The sequence below is a fragment of the Oreochromis niloticus genome, linkage group LG3, assembly GCF_001858045.2.
Source record: "Oreochromis niloticus isolate F11D_XX linkage group LG3, O_niloticus_UMD_NMBU, whole genome shotgun sequence".
Classification (NCBI taxonomy): Eukaryota; Metazoa; Chordata; class Actinopteri; order Cichliformes; family Cichlidae; genus Oreochromis; species Oreochromis niloticus.
Window position 1 is genome coordinate 80,777,239 of NC_031967.2, and position 18,282 is coordinate 80,795,520.

Consider the following 18,282-nt stretch of genomic DNA (forward strand, 5'->3'; position numbering starts at 1 on the left):
TGCTGCTGGGCAGACTGACCACTGGGAACCTCTGAGCTCTGCTGGTCCACTCTGTGGAGGAACCATGGACACACACACACACACACACACACACACACACACACACACACACACACACACACACACACACACACAGATGAGGCCACTTTGATTATTGAAATGTGAGTTTAGCTTCTAAAAGCTGTGTTCAGTCACTTTTGCTGCTTCCCTTGTTGCATCTGTATTTGTAGTACAAATAGTACAATAATACAAATGATACTCCAGAGTCCTTCCACTCCTGATCACTGACACTTCTTTGTTGGGTTTTAAATGCTGTAAAAACACAAAGATCATAATTCCCTGAATGACTTCAATGTTTTTCTAACCGAACTTTGATTCTAAAGTTAAAGCCGTTTCTCAGTAGATGTACGTGTGATACGTCATCATTCACACATCAAGTACCTTTCAATTCAAAGTACATATAAAGCCAAGTACAGCAGCTTCACGTTCACTGCAGAATCCAGTTGAATCAAATCTCTACATGTTACAGCTGCACTTTATATCTCAGAGCATCTTCAAGCTGAGACCCTCAGACCAGAGAATAAATGACTGTTACAGGGTCAAAGGTCAGGATTCAAACACAGGACTGTGTTTCACTGTTTCAGCATCAACACTGTGGAACAAACTTGCTCTCACTGTGAGATCAGCACAGTCAGTAAGGTGTAGTAAACTCCTCTGATTTGATCCAGCTGTCTGCAGATTCATCACTGTGGTCAGCCTGCTGCCAACAGCAGCTGGATCACTGCTTCATGTTTGAAAGGAGCTTTCTTTATCAGTCACTTCATTATAGGAACAAGAAGCTCATCAGATCCTGTCTCTGTGATACTGAAGGTGAGATTAACAATGAAAGATGCAGTCCCAGTGTGAGCCACTAACAGGAAAAGAGGAAACACACTTGTATAAATGTGTGAATGAGGCGAGTATCAGAGTGCTCTGAGTTTCACTTAGACGTGTTTGCACTGCAGTTTATATCCAACAACATCAAGCAGTTAAATCAAAGAGTTAATTTTACTAACAGCTCACCTCTCTGCAGCAGACACAGGCTGGACTTTAAAAATGAACCGGATGCTCTTTAGACGCGTCACTCTTTAAGGCAGGGGTGTCGAAGTCCAGGCCTCGAGGGCCGGTGTCCTGCAGGTTTTAGATAACACCCTGGGTGAACACACCTGAATCAAATGAGTAGTTCATTACCAGGCCTCTGGAGAACTACAAGACATGTTGAGGAGGTAATTTAGCCATTTGAATCAGCTGTGTTGGATCAAGGTCTCATCCAAAACCTGCAGGACACTGGCCCTCGAGGCCTGGAGTTCGACACCTGTGCTTTAAGGACACAGAGCTGGGTTCAGCTCCGGGTTTAAGTCTATGATGGATCCTAAAAAAAGTTCAAATCTTCAGTAAAAGTCTCCTCACATATTACTATAACTGACATTAGCATACTTTTTCCTCAATTGACTGGTTTTGTTCAAATCTCTTAATGACATCCTTCACTCTGTCCTGGGTGGAGGTCCAGGTTGGTTCCTGTGAATAATGATGGAGCAGTGATGTGAGTGCTGAGCTGTAACATGGAGAAGAGTCATGGACAGTTAGAGATGGTCATCTCACCTCTCAGCTTTGGTCTGGCTCTCATGTTCCCCACACAGAGTGCTTTTAGAGGGAGGGACTCCCTCCTCTCTGTCCTCACACTGATCCATGCTGCTCAATTCAGCTCACACACACTTTCAAAGATTTAAATTGACACACCAACTCATTACCAAGGATGGTTTAAGGGGCCCGATTTGTCAAAATCAATTGACAAATCAATTTGTTTGATTCAATATATGTTATCAGATTACATTGGTCTGGAAACACTGTGTTCATTGTGTGTGAGTTTGTGTTTCTGCCTGTGATGGTGAGATAAAGTTTCAGGCTTTGAAGCCTTCCAGCTAACAGCCTCACAGAGGTTCACATGTGGAGGCTTCATGTGTACACAAACCCCCCTGCTGGTCAAACAAAGCCTAGCAGGCAGAGTTATCACAGGTCGTGTTAAGTGCAGCATTTGTGAGACAGCTCTTGTTGTTACCAGTGTGTGCATGGCAGCAAAAACAAGAACTACATTCACCTCAATACATGTGTTCCACTGTGTTGTGTCTTCCTCTTCATGCTTTCATTCAAACACAATTTCTGCATTTGTTTGTGTGTATTGTTCTGTAACATGTCAGCTCAGCTCAATGAAACTGAATGTTAATGGCTGCTTACACCCACGTAGATGTCTATGTTAATGAATCTCAGACTATCAGCATAAAGAAAGGAACTCTGGCCTTCTAATGTTTCCTCCTCATATTTTGTCTCCACCAGTATGGAGAATAAATATTGTCATGGGATGTAATATTTTCATAGACAAACATCATCTTTACCCAGTGCTGGTTGGGCTACAAGTAGTAATGCTACCATTGTTAGCACATTACTTTCAACAATTCAGTTCAGTATTTTTTTTTTTTTTTTTCACAGCGCAAAATCACAGCAGTCGCTTCAAGGTGCTTTATATTGTAATTGATTTTTTTTTTTTTTTTTTTTTTTTTTTTTTTGTCTGTCCCATTTGGTTCTTTAGCCGTCAGAATTGTTGTCTGAAGACCAACAAGGATACCAAATGGATTTATTTTGCCAAATGGATCATCATGGCATTGCCGTATTGGTCCATTTGATCAAACTTTGTTGTTATTATTTATTTTATTTTCAGTTGTTACAGATGGGACAGACATGACTGGGGGATAGGAAAGGGAGAAAGAAAGAGAGGAAGGAAAAGAAAAACAGAAGGGAAAAGGGACAGTGAGAAAGGGCACTTACAAAGACAAAGAGAAAGAAAAAAAAAAAAAATCTCCTGGATCACCTGTTGAGAGAAAAAGAAGAGAAGACAAGCAAAAAAAACCAAACAAAAACAAAGCAACATACTAAACACAACACCATCACGTTAATCTAGCTGAGTGTGAACAGCAGTAAATACTAAATATTGAAAGTTGTTGTGCAGCACGCAGGACAGACAGCGCACAATGTGCTTTGAAGTAGCAGCTAAGAAAGGTGTAGTTTATGTCTACGAACAGTGAACACCCGTGTGCACACCTGTGTGGATCAACGCGCTTGTATACAAAAGGTTTTCCCATGTAACGGTCTGCTAGAGGGTGTGGAGGCCCATAGCCCCGTCCCCCAGGGCATGAAGCAGGCATGGAGGAGATCCAGGCTCCAGACATCCAGAGGACCCAGAGTGCGAGAGCCCAAGGAGTACCACCGGAGGGGCATCCGTGCCACCTTCCTGGGAAGGGCTGAGGAGATCCCCAGACGAGGGGTCACCCAGTAGCCACGGAGCAGAAGCCAGAGGGGGCTGCACCGGCGTGCCCGCCGGCTCTGCCGGCAGCCAGCTGTGCCAGAGTGAACCGAGTTGCAGGCCCCGAGGCCGGAGGCCCGAGGGCCCCCTTTGCCCCGGAAGAGGCCTGACCGAGCGACAGGCATCGGGCCCCGCCAAGTAGCCACCGGGAGTGAGCCGGTGCATACCTGAGCGCCCAGCCCCGGACACCAAGAACCACCAATGCACCAACCCCTGAGGGCATCAGTTACCAGCAGGGAGTGTGGTGAGGGGAGATAGGCCTCCACACTTGGAGGGCCTGGGAGTACCCAGGGAGGTGGAGTCTAAGACCCGACCTGACATATAGACACAGACAAACAGGCACACACAGACATAAACATGCTTTCCCACCCTCATGCACACATATACAAACACTCAGCACTCACCCAACGTAGGGATAGACATACATAGACATGTACACACAATCATACTCCCCAAACATACTCTATGCCCTGGGTCCAGGTACCCTCGCCCCCAGAGGGGGAAACGGCACCCAGACCCAAGAGATGTGACCCTTTCCCCCGGGGTGGAGGCAAGCAGACCGCCCCAGGCTCCGCAGCAGCAGGGAGGCCAATCGGACAGCCAACACCTCCTCCCAGCCCCCGCCCCGATGGCTAGTAGAGAACGGGGGTGTGTGAAGACCCCATACCTCCCTCCTCCCGCTCATGTGTAGTGTTGCTGCGTGTTGTTCTAAAGTGCATTTAAAACAAGGGAGGGCATGGTGCTGCTGCCAGAGAGCAGCAGGTGTTAGCACGGCCCCTCCCGAGAACCCTCAATGTCTACATGGATTTAAAATTGAGAGGTGGGCACCGGCGCCAGAGGTAGGGTTGAATACACAGACCGTCCTCTGGACGCCGTTAACGTGATCACCCTCAAGGCCCTATATATATATATATATATATATATGTGTGTGTGTGTGTTATGAGAGTGTGAATAATGTGGATGTCTAAGTTGTGAAATAAAATTGAGGCACAGGTGGCCAGAAGGGGACAGAGGGGGGGGGAATGCCTCCCCTGCACCCTGGTGACACACCCGCACCCCAAGGCCCTACCTGTGTGGGTGGGTGTGGTGGAGCGGGAAAAGGGAGGCAGCCGGGGATGGGGAGGAAAAGAAGGGAGGGCAAGATGCCCCTCCTTAGGGCCAGCTCCCCGGCTGACCCCAGTAGGCACCCCCGTCCCCTAGTACCCACCAAGGCAAGGGAGCCCAGGCCCATCCCGATCGGGGCCCACGGCAGCAGCACCGCTAAGCCCCACAGGACCTGGGGAAGCCCACCCCACCCCACCGCAGAGGAAACTATACCCACCCCAACATTCAATCATCTCCAGACTACACAAGACAACAGACACCCAGGTTAGGTTTATTCTCCACCTCTCCTGTGTCTCTCCCCCACCTGCAGAGTGGACTTCTGCAAGGATGGAACAACCTCCCTGCCAGTTGAAGAGTCCCCCAGTTAGGTCGATGCACCAGAGGCACCCTGCGCCAGGGCTGAGCCCCCGTGCACCCACCGGCCCACAACCTCGGCGACACACCGACGAGGACCGAAGCCCCCAAGGCCCAGCCAGAGCCCCATCACGGAGACGAAGCACCCCCGAACCCCAAGCCCCCCCGCCTGCCCCGGATCCACTCAGGGGCAGCCAGGCTACCAGGCCAGTAACCTACGTCCGCCAGTACAGATCATCCCCCAGCCCCGCTGCACGCAGCCACGAGGAGAACACCCTCTAAGAGCGACCAGAGCCACTCACCAGGTTATGACCACAACCCCCCGGGTTGTGCCCTCCAGGGATAACGTCTCTAGGGGTTCTCCTGGCGCCCTAAGCCCATCCCAACCTCCACATCAACCACAATAGCGAAGGCAGGACCAAACCATGACCCCCCACCCCCACTAGGTGATGAAGCCGATCAAAGGAGCCCAAAGGGATTGATCAAATGTGGTGGCAGAGGCTGTATCAAGACTAATGTGATCTATTAGATGGTTTTTATATTGATTAGAATTAAGATTATTTTTATTTTTCCAGTTAAGGAGGACCGTTTTCTTGGTAATTGATTATTTCTTACAGAGGTGTCTTATATACAGATTAAACATGTTGGCCTCTGATTAACAATACTGGGTCACAAGCTGTTGTCTCTGTTCCAACTGGGAGTAGTGTTACAAAACACACAGTTGTCAACAACTGGTTATAATAGTTTACAAAACTAATCACAAAGCTAAAACTAGATCTGAAACAGTATTTTTTTTATTAACTAACATTAAAATAAAAACTAGACCTTTGAAAAGAGTTAAAACTAAGTGAAATGATTCTGTGAACTTCACTAACTACAGTAAAATAATAGAGGAAAAATCCCAAGTTTTAGTGTTGGTTAGTTGGTTTAAAAAAAAGAGAAAGAAAGGGGGGGAAAGAAAAAAAATCAAAACTTGAAAATTTGATAGACAAAAGACTCTTTATCTTTGTAGGACAGCTTCCTAAGCCTTTGACATACGCACTAAAAATGTCTTCAAAAACTCAAAACCAAACTGAAACGAGTCTTCCTGTGGAGTCCTCCAGGATCATATCTGTTTCTCAACAGTCAAGTACGCAGGTCCATACTTCATAAATTCACATGGGTGTCCAGACTTCCCGAGAACGCAGCATGATCATTTTACAATCGGAAACGCAGTGTACTTTATGACATCTCAGCTCCACAGTTTGCCATCCCCTCTGGAAATTACAGGTGATGTAGTAGATTTCTTTAAGAAACAAAAAGATAATTTAAGTATTAAGTGTAATTAAGTATTTTGGGCAATTCTCTTTTGTGTATCATCTGTTTCATTATGTCTAATATCCTTCATATAGTCAAACACAATTACTACATGACAGAAATACAAGCTCCATGTCTCTTAATAAAAATAATATACAGCTACGCTTATTGAATAAAAACAAACAGGTCTGCCTTCAGGATCTCAACGTATTACCACGCTGTTTCTGCTCCCGGTGAAAATTTAAATATTTTTAATGTTAGATTCAATTCAGAGTCAGCTGTTTAAATCAGAACAGCACATTTTACATCAGGGGATATGACGGTTGAAATTCAAAATATACTGACACCCCTCCAAGTAAGACTTTAAAATGAAATAAAACGGTTCAGTTATGAAGCTGAACTTTAATCTCACTCAAACCGATTAACTCAGGAACAAGTAAAACTCTTCCAAAAATCTCCCTCCTTCCCCCTCCCAAATGTGCTGAGCTTCAGGTGGAGTCCCGCCTCCTTCCAAGAAGCCGCTCACCTGCGTGTCCGTGTTTATTGTCCAGCTGTGCAATGGAGCTTGTTGTTGGTGTCTCTGTGTGAAGAAACTGTAAGTTTGCTTTGTTTCCTCCTTTAACAGTTTGTTTATAGGAACTTTTGGAGCAGAATGTGAAGAGAGACTTTTTATATTTACATTTTATTACATTTTACATAACATGAAATAAATATGAAGTATGATCTGAATTAGAGTGTAAATCAAACAAACTCTGGATGTGTGTTAGTGTTGTGAAGCACCTGATCTATGCTTCACATAGATCAGGTGTGCCGTAAACTGAAACTATGCGAAGCATTTGAGTTTCTGGTTTTTCTGGTTTGAACTTTCACTGAAGAATGTTTCCTTTGCTGAAAACACCCAACATCATGAATAACAACAACACAAAAACTATTGAACATGATTTCAGACAAAGGAGTGAGCTTCTTGTGTTCTGCTTTATTGGGTTTACGTCAATAACCAGTTCTCTTTATGTTCTTCTTTATCTAATGTCTGCATGTGATTCCCCATCTTCAAACATGAGTCTTCAAACTCTTCCAATTGTGACAGTTTTGCTTTGCTGTTTAAAATCTCAGGACCAGAAACATGTGAGGCTCAACTCTGAGATTCAAAAACCAGATCATGTACGCTAGTTTTCATCTGAAAGCTTAAATCAGATTTAACACAGGTTAACTGTGTTAAATAAACACACAGATCAACATCAAACACACAAAATTCTAAAATCTGGTTACTCCTGTAGTACAAAACTAAAAATGAGTCAAAGTGAGAATAAAAGGTTCATTTGTACATTCTTAATGTCACCACTTAACTAATTAATTAATTAATTAATTAGTGTATTGACTGCATTATTTTTAAGAAAAGTAAAGTGTAATGAATCACTTGTCTTGAGTATCGACTCAAAAAGGTCACATTAGCGTGAACTTTACTTTGATTCAGTCTGAGCGGTCAGACAGCAAATATGCAATTACAATTACACGTGACATTCTTAAGCAGGCATATCTGAACAACATCAGTGTCTGTATTCTGTGTGTGTGGGTGTGTGTAGATGCATGTGTGTGTGTGTTTCCAGCTATACCATACATAGACATACGACCTTTTAATCAACTTGGTCATGTCTCAGACGAACATTTAAAGGTATGAAGTCTTGCACTTTGAGATAACGAACAAGACAGTCTGGTCTCTACAGCTTTAATGGAAATTATAACGTCAAGGCTGCTTCCTCTCATCTCATGGTACACAAGTGCACACAGACTTTTATCAGACCTAATAAGGATATGATTTTTATCAGCATATATTTATATATTTCTAAGCATAAATGACGATATAAAAACGATCAATTCCAGCACAGACAAAGTTAGAGCTGAAGATGGTTTGGTTATCTGCAGAGGAGGGATAAACTAAAGGGATAAACTAAACTAAGCATGATAAAGATTGAGCTGCAATGCAAGACGTGAAGAGAAAGACCTCAGAGGAAAGATTTATAGATGTAGTGAAGGATGGTCGGTATTACGGAGGAGGATGCTGCAACTGTCTGTGTACAAACTGTGTCTGTCTGCAGACTCTGTGTGTTTTTGTGTGTGTGTGCAGGTGTAACCTTTATTTGTTCACTCCAAAAATGATGATATTTCAAGGTAAAATATCTTGTATTAAGTGAAAAAATCTGCAGATGAAACAACTGAAAATTATCTAGTTTTTCTCTAGTTTCAAGATTCGCTGTCTTGAAACAAGTTCATATATCTTACTGGAACGCTGCTTTGTAGCTAATTTTGTCTTATTTTAAGTGTAATGAGATATTTTGACTAGAAATAAGACAAATATACTTGGTAAGATTTTGAGCTTTTGCAGTGTAAGGCACTGAGTGTGTGTGTGTATGTATGTGCGAGCATGTGTGTGTATGGGTGTGTTTGTGTCTCTATATACGTGACTTCCTGCTGGTCATAAAAGTCATCTCCCCTCTCCCTGTATATGGCTTAACCCCTCTAACGGTCTACCATACACTAACACAGGTGAGGCCATAAATGGCAAGAAGTAAACATCCTCACTAAATAAGGACAGAAAACTTTCACCTAGGGTGTGCCTGCAGTTAAACACTATAACTAATGGTCTCCCCAGCATCCTAGATGTGTAGGGGAAGAACAGAAGAATATCTAATCATGCAGTTTAGGTAAGGTTTATAAATTTAAGTACAACAATGGCAACATTTAACACTTTATTCTAACAGTGCAGTTCTCTGCAAACTCAGCAGGAATAATTAGTGTGAAGCTTTTAACTCTGCTGATCCTCTTTGAATCATGGATCAGCTGAAATGTTTGAAAATGTTGTTCACACGTGTTGAACTGACTGAAGCTTCCAGTCACAGTGAATCAGTGTGTGTCAGTGAATGCATCATGTGTGCTTCATGGCTCCATCTAGTGGACTGATAGTAGAGCAGCTGATGGCAGCTTCCTCTGCCTCACACTGCTGTCTGACTGCATTCAGCTGACATTGAGATGAAGCAGGAAAGAAGCAGCTGATATTTGGACAGCACACATGATGGAAAGGAGGATTTCAGCTGATGTGCACATGAATGATTTGTGTTTCCTCTGCAGGTGAAGGTAGAAAGTGTGTGTGAGCTGATGTGAGTTCAGCAGCATGGATCAGTGTGAGGACAGAGAGGAGGGAGTCCCTCCCTCTAAAAGCACTCTGTGTGGGGAACATGAGAGCCAGACCAAAGCTCAGAGGTGAGATGACCATCTCTAACTGTCCATGACTCTTCTCCATGTCACAGCTCAGCACTCACATCACTGCTCCATCATTATTCACAGGAACCCACCTGGACCTCCACCCAGCCCTGTGTCCTCTAAGAGTGATTTCTTGAACAATTACATTAAAAGATCTCATCAAAGACTTGAGTCTTTCAAAGAGTCTGTATTAAACTGTTTTAAAATGTCTAACATACTATCAGCTGTCTCTGTTCAATTGATTTTAAGAATTGTATTTATGTTCAGTTATTTTATTTTTCTTTAATTTTTTCTTTTTTTTTTTTTAGGATCCGTCAGAAAGTCAATCCTCAACCTGTATTGAGGAGTGTGTCCTTTAAGAGTGACCAGTCTGAAGATTTCCACATTGGCTTTAAAGTTCAGCAGGCATCTCCTGCAGAGAGGTAAGCTGTTACTAACATGAATTCTTTGGTGTCATTTTAATGTCTGATTTAAATGATTTTAATAATGGTTTCCTGGTTTCTAAAATGCCTCTCTGTAGGACAGCAGTGGTTCAAAGGACACACAGGCACAGGCGTAACTGTTATTTATACCTGTCTTTAAGCCATGTTGTGGCTAAATTGGCTGTTTAGAATAGAGTAAAACAGAATAGAACAAACCTTTATTATGCCACGAATGAGAAATTTGTAATTGTGTTAGACAGCTCTTATAACAACAGCAATATAGACACAAAGTAGTCCTACATACATAAGCAACTGAAAATCGTACAGAGATGTGTATAAAAGTGTACAAAGAAATATTGTGTGTGTGTGTTTGTGTGTGTTAAAAACCGTATGATGTGTCAATTAAGCAGGTGTTGAGTAGGATAGCTATGTTAAACTGGTAAGAATGACCTTGGTAGCGCTCCACTGTGGGTGTAAGTCTACTGCTGAACGAGCTGCTCAGTGCTCATACAGTCTCATGCAGGGGGTGGGAGGTGTTGTCCATGATGGATGTTAGCTTAGACAACATCCTCTCCTCCCCAACCTACTTGATGGACTTCAGTGGACAGTCCAGGACAGAGCTGGCCCTCTTGACCAGTTTGTTGAATTTCCCCCTGTCCATCTCTGCCATTCCACCACTCCAGCACACCACAGTATAAAACAGGAGTGTCCTGTTCACCCCAAAGGATCTCAGCCACAATAGCAGGTATTTGTACTTCTCCACCGTTTTAATGTCCAAACCCTGGATGCTCACTGGTGTAATAGGGGGTGCCACTATATCTGTCTGTTCCCGCTGGAGGATCCAAGGGGCCGCTTCAGCCTTCTGTCCTCACTGGAGGGACCGATGTGCCCATTTAGCCACCTGTTTCTGCTAATGGGGTTCAAGGGGCCCGTCCAGTGTCCAGCTTTTGTTTCAGCTGGGGGTTCAGGAGAACCCAGCAAGCATCATGCCTCATCAGCTGGAGGGTTCAAGGAGCCGGTACAGCATCATGTCAAGTTAGCTGGGGGTTCAGGAGATCCAGTAATTTAGGTCAGGATGGGACAGATACTGATACTTTATATTGGATCGGTCCAACTCTACTGCAAACCTCGAAAACTCCCTCTGTTCTTCCTCCTTTGCCAACTGAAGATGTGCCAGACACACTCTAAGCTTTGAAGTAATTTCATAGGTGGAGATGGTTTTACAAACACACATCTAATTAAGACACCTCCACACACCTCTGCCAACTCAGTCACAGGCTACCAACAATTAAACAGATTAATGATGAGCTAACCAATTTACTTCCATTGACCAACTTAATTCTTGCGGTATACACATTAAACAACAAATAGAAACTTACCCAGTTCCTAACCACAGCAAATTTTACCTACCTACCAATGCTAAAAATTCCTTTTTCACAGACCCTACATGTTACAGTCCCCTAAAAGGCCCAGGGGATGAGGGAAAGTAACAAAAGGTGTCCAGGTTGAAAAAAGGAGACAGGGAGGCAAAATGGTTGAATTTTGTCACCAAACTTTCTCTGGTTAGGTACCAAGATTTTTAGGGCCGAGTACAATAACCTCAGTTTGATCTGAATTAAGAAGCAGAAAGTTAGCGGCCATCCAGCTCTTTATGTCTTTAAGACATTCCTGCAGTTTAACTAATTGGTGTGTGTTACCTGGCTTCATGGATAGATAGAGCTGCATGTCATCTGCATAGCAGTGAAAATTTATGCTCTGTTTTGTGATAATATGGGAAGGGAAGCATGTATAATGCAAACAGAATTGGTTCTAGCACTGAACCCTGTGGAACTCCATAACTGACCTTAGTGTGTGAAGAGGACTCTTCATTTACACGAACAAACAGGAATCTATTAGATAGATATGATACAAACCACTGCAGCACGGTACCTGTAATATCTAGAGCATGCTCTAATCGCTCTAACAGGATATTATGACCAGTAGTATCGAACGCTGCACTGAGGTCTTGCAGGACAAGCACAGTGATGAGTCCACTGTCAGAGGCCATAAGAAGATCATTTGTAACCTTCACTAAAGCTGTTTCTGTGCTGGGATGAGCTCTGAAACCTGACTGAAACTCTTCAAATAAGCCATTCCTCTGCAGATGATCGGTTAGCTGTTTGACAACTACTCTTTCAAGGCCTGTGGTACATAGCCGATTATTACAGATAGGTTGATCATATTTAAGATTGAAGCATTAATTAACTTACTTGAGCAGTTTTTTATTAATGGGGTCTAAAAGACACATTGGCTTTCTAAGGCTAGGTCTACACTAATGCGGTTTGAAAACGCATCATTTCCTCTCGGTTTTGGCCTTTCGCCCACACTGAGACGGCACTTTTTTCAAGGAAAAAAACCGCATACATTTCAAAACGGAGCTTCCCATCGCAGTGTGGACACTCGAAAACGCAGACTTTCTAAAACGATGACGCATTTTAGTCATGTGATGCAGTCATGTGACCAATTAAACAAAGATAGCGGAGTGCATTATACAGCAGTTGTTTTGATTGCTTTCAATTTGGACAGCCCTAAAACATATTAATATCAGTTTGTACATGCTCCAGATAGCTTTTCTTCAAATTATTTAATTCTCACTTGCTTTTGTGCATGCACAGGACTGAAACTTAAGCAGTTTCGGCCGTTTCAGTGTGGACGCACAACTCTGTGAAAATGACTGAAAACACTAGTGTGGACGCTGAGCATTTTCAGATGAAAACGCCGTTTTCAATTCTATCCGGGCTAGTGTGGATGTAGCCTGTCTTGGTCTTGGTTGATCGATAGGAATGAAGCAAATGAAAAACAGATTTTCTTCTCTAACAGGATCTATGGGAGACCTGCTGGACCTGAACCCAGCTTTGTGTCCTTAAAGAGTGACAGGTCTGCAGCTCGCCGCATTTTGTTTAAAGAACAAAAGCTACCTGCTGCAGACAGGTGAGTTTTTATTAACACATTTCAAAGTTATACTTTGGGTATATGCTTCTTTGTGAAACTTTTTTAATCCACTCCTTTTATCCGACAATTTTCAGAGGAATTTTTATTTTGTTTGTTAAGCTACTTTATACTTATATACGGTGGCCCCTAGAGACAAAGCACGTACAAACTCCGGATATACGGATTTTGTACGTGTTTTGGAGTTTGTAAGTGTTTTGGAGTTTGCATGTGTTTTGGATTTTGTAAGTGTTTTGGAGTTTGTACGTGTGTTTTGGAGTTTGGAGTTTGGGGCCACCGTACTTATAAATAACTTGAGCATGGGTTTCCCTTATATGATGTATTTACATTTACATTTGGATGGATTTCCTATTTTCCAAGCAAAACATAAAGAAATGAGAAGTGGTTTACGACTTTTGCACTGTATAATAAGGGAATTGTGGAAAATAAAAATAATCATGCCAATGTTAGCTTAATAAAGGTGCGTGTGTGTGAGAGAATTGAATGACTGAGTTCTTTTGGTTGATTTTTGTAGAAAATGTGTGACAGGACTGAGCGCAGTACTCACAAAGTAAAATTACATTTTGCCTTTGTGGAAACAGGACATTACAGTATCACCACTAAAGTTGTTTCACGGCTACTACATAAATGAGCTAAAAGTAATAGCAATCACCATTTTTACCATCATCGTGTAACCCTACTTGGTGTACATCACAGACTGTGGTGACGAAAAAGCAGTTCGGGATACTGATCCTTGACTGTAGATAGTAGCCCCTTTTAGATGAAAAGAAGCAAACAATACAACCACTTTGGCCCTGTTTAGTCCCATACAATACCAACTCTCTACTGCTGACCAAGAGCAGATGCCACGCTCATCTGACAATCTTCACTCAGGTTTTGGAACAGTCATCTTTTAATCTGATTCCCAGACTATAAGATGAAACACATTGTGTGTATTTCTTTTATCTTATGAAATCTTTGGCAGTGGCAATGCTTTTATACAGGGATGTAAAATATCCTGTTTTGATGGGGGGGGGGGGGGGGGTTATCAACAGAGGGGAAAAGTCTTATCTTGGGCAATAACCTTGCAGGTAAAAAGGAATTCTGTATGCCTAAGGCAACAGAGAGCCCTTTAGATTTAAAAACCAATGATTCAACTTCTTCAGGCCCTGTATTGTACCACTGTTTGTCTTGTGACAAAAAGCCAATAATTCACCATCTCAGATACATATATGGCCAATTCCCAGGAAATGCCTGAATCAGAGTTTCTCAATAGTTCATTAGTCCAGTTCAAAAGAGCAGATGATGAAGTTCGGGAGCTAGGATCAGGTAGATTAATTTTGGTTAGCCATAGAGGAACAAATTATATCTCCGAAGGCTGAATGTTCATGCAGTAAAAGTTTTACTGCTGTTAATCCTAGGGATGTAGTCCTACTGTTAGCAACTGAATTTGGCTTTTCCTTAGGGGGCTTTTTCATACATAACTGAGATTTCACTATCAATGTTCCTGAGTGCAGTTCAATTTTATATCAAAGGTATTCCATCTAATGCCTAAGCTATTGTCGGTAAAGGATCTGGTTTATAGACTAAGTTAAAATGTAAAGCTTTAAAATCTTCAACTCTGAAGTTCTCTGAGTCCTTATGCTCAGCAGAGCACTGAAACTCAAAGCAAAAGACTAAGCGGAATTTTCAGTGGGGACAGCTGGATAAGTGAACATTTATAAATACAAAAGCAAAAAAATATATATAACTGATTGGATTGTTACTCTGTGCTTGAACCAATTCTCCATGATTCCTCCACAGAGTGGACCAGCAGAGCTCAGAGGTTCCCAGTGGTCAGTCTGCCCAGCAGCATCAGACACACCTGGACTCCATATTTATGGTCTGTAAATGTATGTCTGTGAAGGTTCTCAGTCATCCAGGTCATTGTAGTCAAAGGAGTTTGCAAAGAAAAGGGTCTGGACTTCTTTAAGTTGCTTGAAGACGTTGGTGGAGAGTCCCAGATTTAAATCTGGGACTCTCGGCCATTTGACCTTAGAACTGAAGAAGCTTCTCAGATGAGAGATGAAACGTCTTCAAGCAACTTAAAGAAGTCCAGACGCTTTTCTTTGCAAACTCCTTTGTCTGTAAATGTACAACAACTACTTTTACATCTATTTTGTTCACAGTCATCTCCATGCTGCTCTTTCTACACCAGTGGTTTGTCAGTGTGTCCAACATGGATCTGATGTTCGGCTCCATGATTTCAGTCTGATTGGGTCATTCATAAATATTCTGTTACAGCTGTTGGAGAAGAATATCATCACTTTTGTGAAGAATGAGATGAAGAAGATCCAGAAGGTTCTGAGTCCAGATTACCCAGAATACTTAGAGAGCAAGAGGGAGGATAACGAGGAGAGGAGGAGCAGCAGAGAGGCCTTTGTGAAAATCACACTGGACTTCCTGAGGAGAATGAAGCAGGAGGAGCTGGCTGACCGTCTGCAGAGCAGTAAGAGGATTTATATAACATTTTAAACTCCTGGATGAATGAAACATTAAGTAATGTCTCAAGAGATCGATTACCTTGTATATGGTCATTTCTTAGTGGGACTGAAATTATAATGAGCATTTTGTAAACAACACGAACTGATTGTTGATGTTGTATTTTCATTATTGTTATTCAGAACTTCCAGCTGCAATTTGTCAACCTAACCTTAAATCCACACTGAAGAAGAAGTTCCAGTGTGTGTTTGAGGGGATCGCTAAAGCAGGAAACCCAACCCTTCTGAATCAGATGTACACAGAGCTCTACATCACAGAGGGAGGGACTGAAGAGGTCAATGATGAACATGAGGTCAGACAGATTGAAGCAGCATCCAGGAAACCAGACAGACCAGAAACAACAATCAGACAAGAAGACATCTTTAAAGCCTCACCTGGAAGAGATGAACCAATCAGAACAGTGCTGACAAAGGGAGTGGCTGGCATTGGGAAAACAGTCTTAACACAGAAATACACCCTGGACTGGGCTGAAGGCAAAGCAAACCAGGACATCCAGTTCATATTTCCATTCACTTTCAGAGAGCTGAATGTGCTGAAAGAGGAAAAGTTCAGCTTGGTGGAACTTGTTCATCACTTCTTTACTGAAACCAAAGAAGCAGGAATCTGCAGCTTTGAAGACTTCCAGGTTGTGTTCATCTTTGATGGTCTGGATGAGTGTCGACTTCCTCTGGACTTCCACAAAACTACAATCCTAACTGACCCTAGAAAGTCCACCTCAGTGGATGTGCTGCTGATAAACCTCATCAGGGGGAAACTGCTTCCCTCTGCTCGCCTCTGGATAACCACACGACCTGCAGCAGCCAATCAGATCCCTCCTGACTGTGTTGGCATGGTTACAGAGGTGAGAGGGTTCACTGACCCACAGAAGGAGGAGTACTTCAAGAAGAGATTCATAGATCAGAGGCAGGCCAGCAGGATCATCTCCCACATCAAGACATCACGAAGCCTCCACATCATGTGCCACATCCCAGTCTTCTGCTGGATCACTGCTACAGTTCTGGAGGATGTGCTGGAAACCAGAGAAGGAGGACAGCTGCCCAAGACCCTGACTGAGATGTACATCCACTTCCTGGTGGTTCAGGCCAAAGTGAAGAAGGTCAAGTATGATGGAGGAGCTGAGACAGATCCACACTGGAGTCCAGAGAGCAGGAAGATGATTGAGTCTCTGGGAAAACTGGCTTTTGATCAGCTGCAGAAAGGAAACCTGATCTTCTATGAATCAGACCTGACAGAGTGTGGCATCGATATCAGAGCAGCCTCAGTGTACTCAGGAGTGTTCACACAGATCTTTAAAGAGGAGAGAGGACTGTACCAGAACAAGGTGTTCTGCTTCATCCATCTGAGTGTTCAGGAGTTTCTGGCTGCTCTTCATGTCCATCTGACCTTCATCAACTCTGGACTCAATCTGCTGAGAGAGCGAGAAATGACCGCTAAATTGTCTAAAATATTTAAAAAACAAGAATCAAAGAGAGAAGATGTATCTGCAGAGACACACTTCTACCAGAGTGCTGTGAACAAGGCCTTACAGAGTCCAAATGGACACATGGACTTGTTCCTCCGCTTCCTCCTGGGTCTTTCACTGCAGACCAATCAGACTCTCCTACAAGGCCTGCTGACACAGACAGGAAGTAGCTCACAGACCAATCAGGAAACAGTTCAGTACATCAAAAGGAAACTCAGTGAGAATCTGTCTGCAGAGAAAAGCATCAATCTGTTCCACTGTCTGAATGAAGTGAATGATCGTTTTCTGGTTAAGGAGATCCAACAGTCCCTGAGATCAGGAAGTCTCTCCACAGATAAACTGTCTCCTGCTCAGTGGTCAGCTCTGGCCTTCATCTTACTGTCATCCGAAGATGATCTGGATGTGTTTGACCTTCAGAAATACTCTGCTTCAGAGGAGGCTCTTCTGAGGCTGCTGCCAGTGGTCAAAGCCTCCAACAAAGCTCTGTGAGTAAATATTTGTTCATTGCTTTATTTTAAAAAATTTCAGTTCATGAAATGAACCATGTAATGTTGATTGCATAAAACAGACACTGAATGATGTTCTGTTCTAAGAAAAGAAAAGTTGTCTTTCCAAACACGCTCAACGTGAATTACCTTCAACTTGTCCCTACGTTTTAAGTTATTACAAGAGGAACAGACATGACTGGGGAATAAGAAAGTGAAAAGCGTAGACAAGAGAAGTTCAAGAAAAGGCGAGGGAAAGAAAGGAAAGAGGGACAGTGAGAAAAGACACAAAAAAATCAGTTGGATCACAAGCTGGAGGAAAAATAAAAAATAAAACAAGCAAAAAGAGAACAAGACAGTAGGGATACCACAGCGACAACCTAGATAAGTATAAGTAACAGTAAATAATAAATATTTTATTTTGAGGTCACAAAACTGACAACGCACAATATGCTTTGAGGCAGCAGCCAAGCAAGATAGTGTGTCTCTGAACACCCATGTGCACACCTTTGTGTACACCTGTGTGCGTGAGAATGCTTGTATTCAACAGGTTTCTCCATATAAATATCTAATAGTGGGTGTGGGGAGCCATAGCCCCGCCCTGCAGGACATGAAACAGGCATGGAGGCAATCCAGGCCCCAGACAATAGAGGCCACCCCAAAGCCCGAGAGCCCGAGGAGGACTGTCACAACCCGGCTCATAGGAGGTGACAATCAAGAGGGAGACCACACACAGGCTTTTAAAGGCTGTAAGACATATTTAATGAAAATAAGGTAAAGCAACTTAAAGACAATTTAAAGGACATAACAGCCATAACTGAAACTTCCAAATGAACATGATGGGTGCCAGACAGAGAGAGTGAGAGCCAGCGAGCGCGTGAGCTGGTTCAGTCAAGGTGTCTTTATATACACTGGGACTGGCCTTCTCAGGTGTGCTGCATATATAATTGGGTCAGCTCCACCTACCTGCAAAAAACAGGTAACAGAAAAAGCAAA

The 18,282-nt window shown here is 43.0% G+C and overlaps 1 protein-coding gene across 1 annotated transcript; it reads left to right on the forward strand.

Moving 5' to 3' along the window:
• The first annotated feature begins 15,120 nt into the window (after positions 1 to 15,120).
• Positions 15,121 to 17,290, forward strand: LOC112846026 (protein NLRC3-like). The gene is made up of 2 exons (XM_025905249.1): positions 15,121 to 15,286; positions 15,462 to 17,290. Exons 1-2 carry the CDS (start codon positions 15,121 to 15,123, stop codon positions 17,288 to 17,290), a joined length of 1,995 nt encoding a protein of 664 aa, XP_025761034.1.
• The last annotated feature ends 992 nt before the right edge of the window (positions 17,291 to 18,282 follow it).

Bases quoted from the DNA above. Each gene is read 5' to 3' on its own strand.
- LOC112846026 (XM_025905249.1), top strand. From the start codon at position 15,121: ATGAAGAAGATCCAGAAGGTTCTGAGTCCAGATTACCCAGAATACTTA. The intron at 15,287-15,461 runs GTAAGAGGATTT...ATTGTTATTCAG, and splicing joins GGCTGACCGTCTGCAGAGCA to AACTTCCAGCTGCAATTTGT.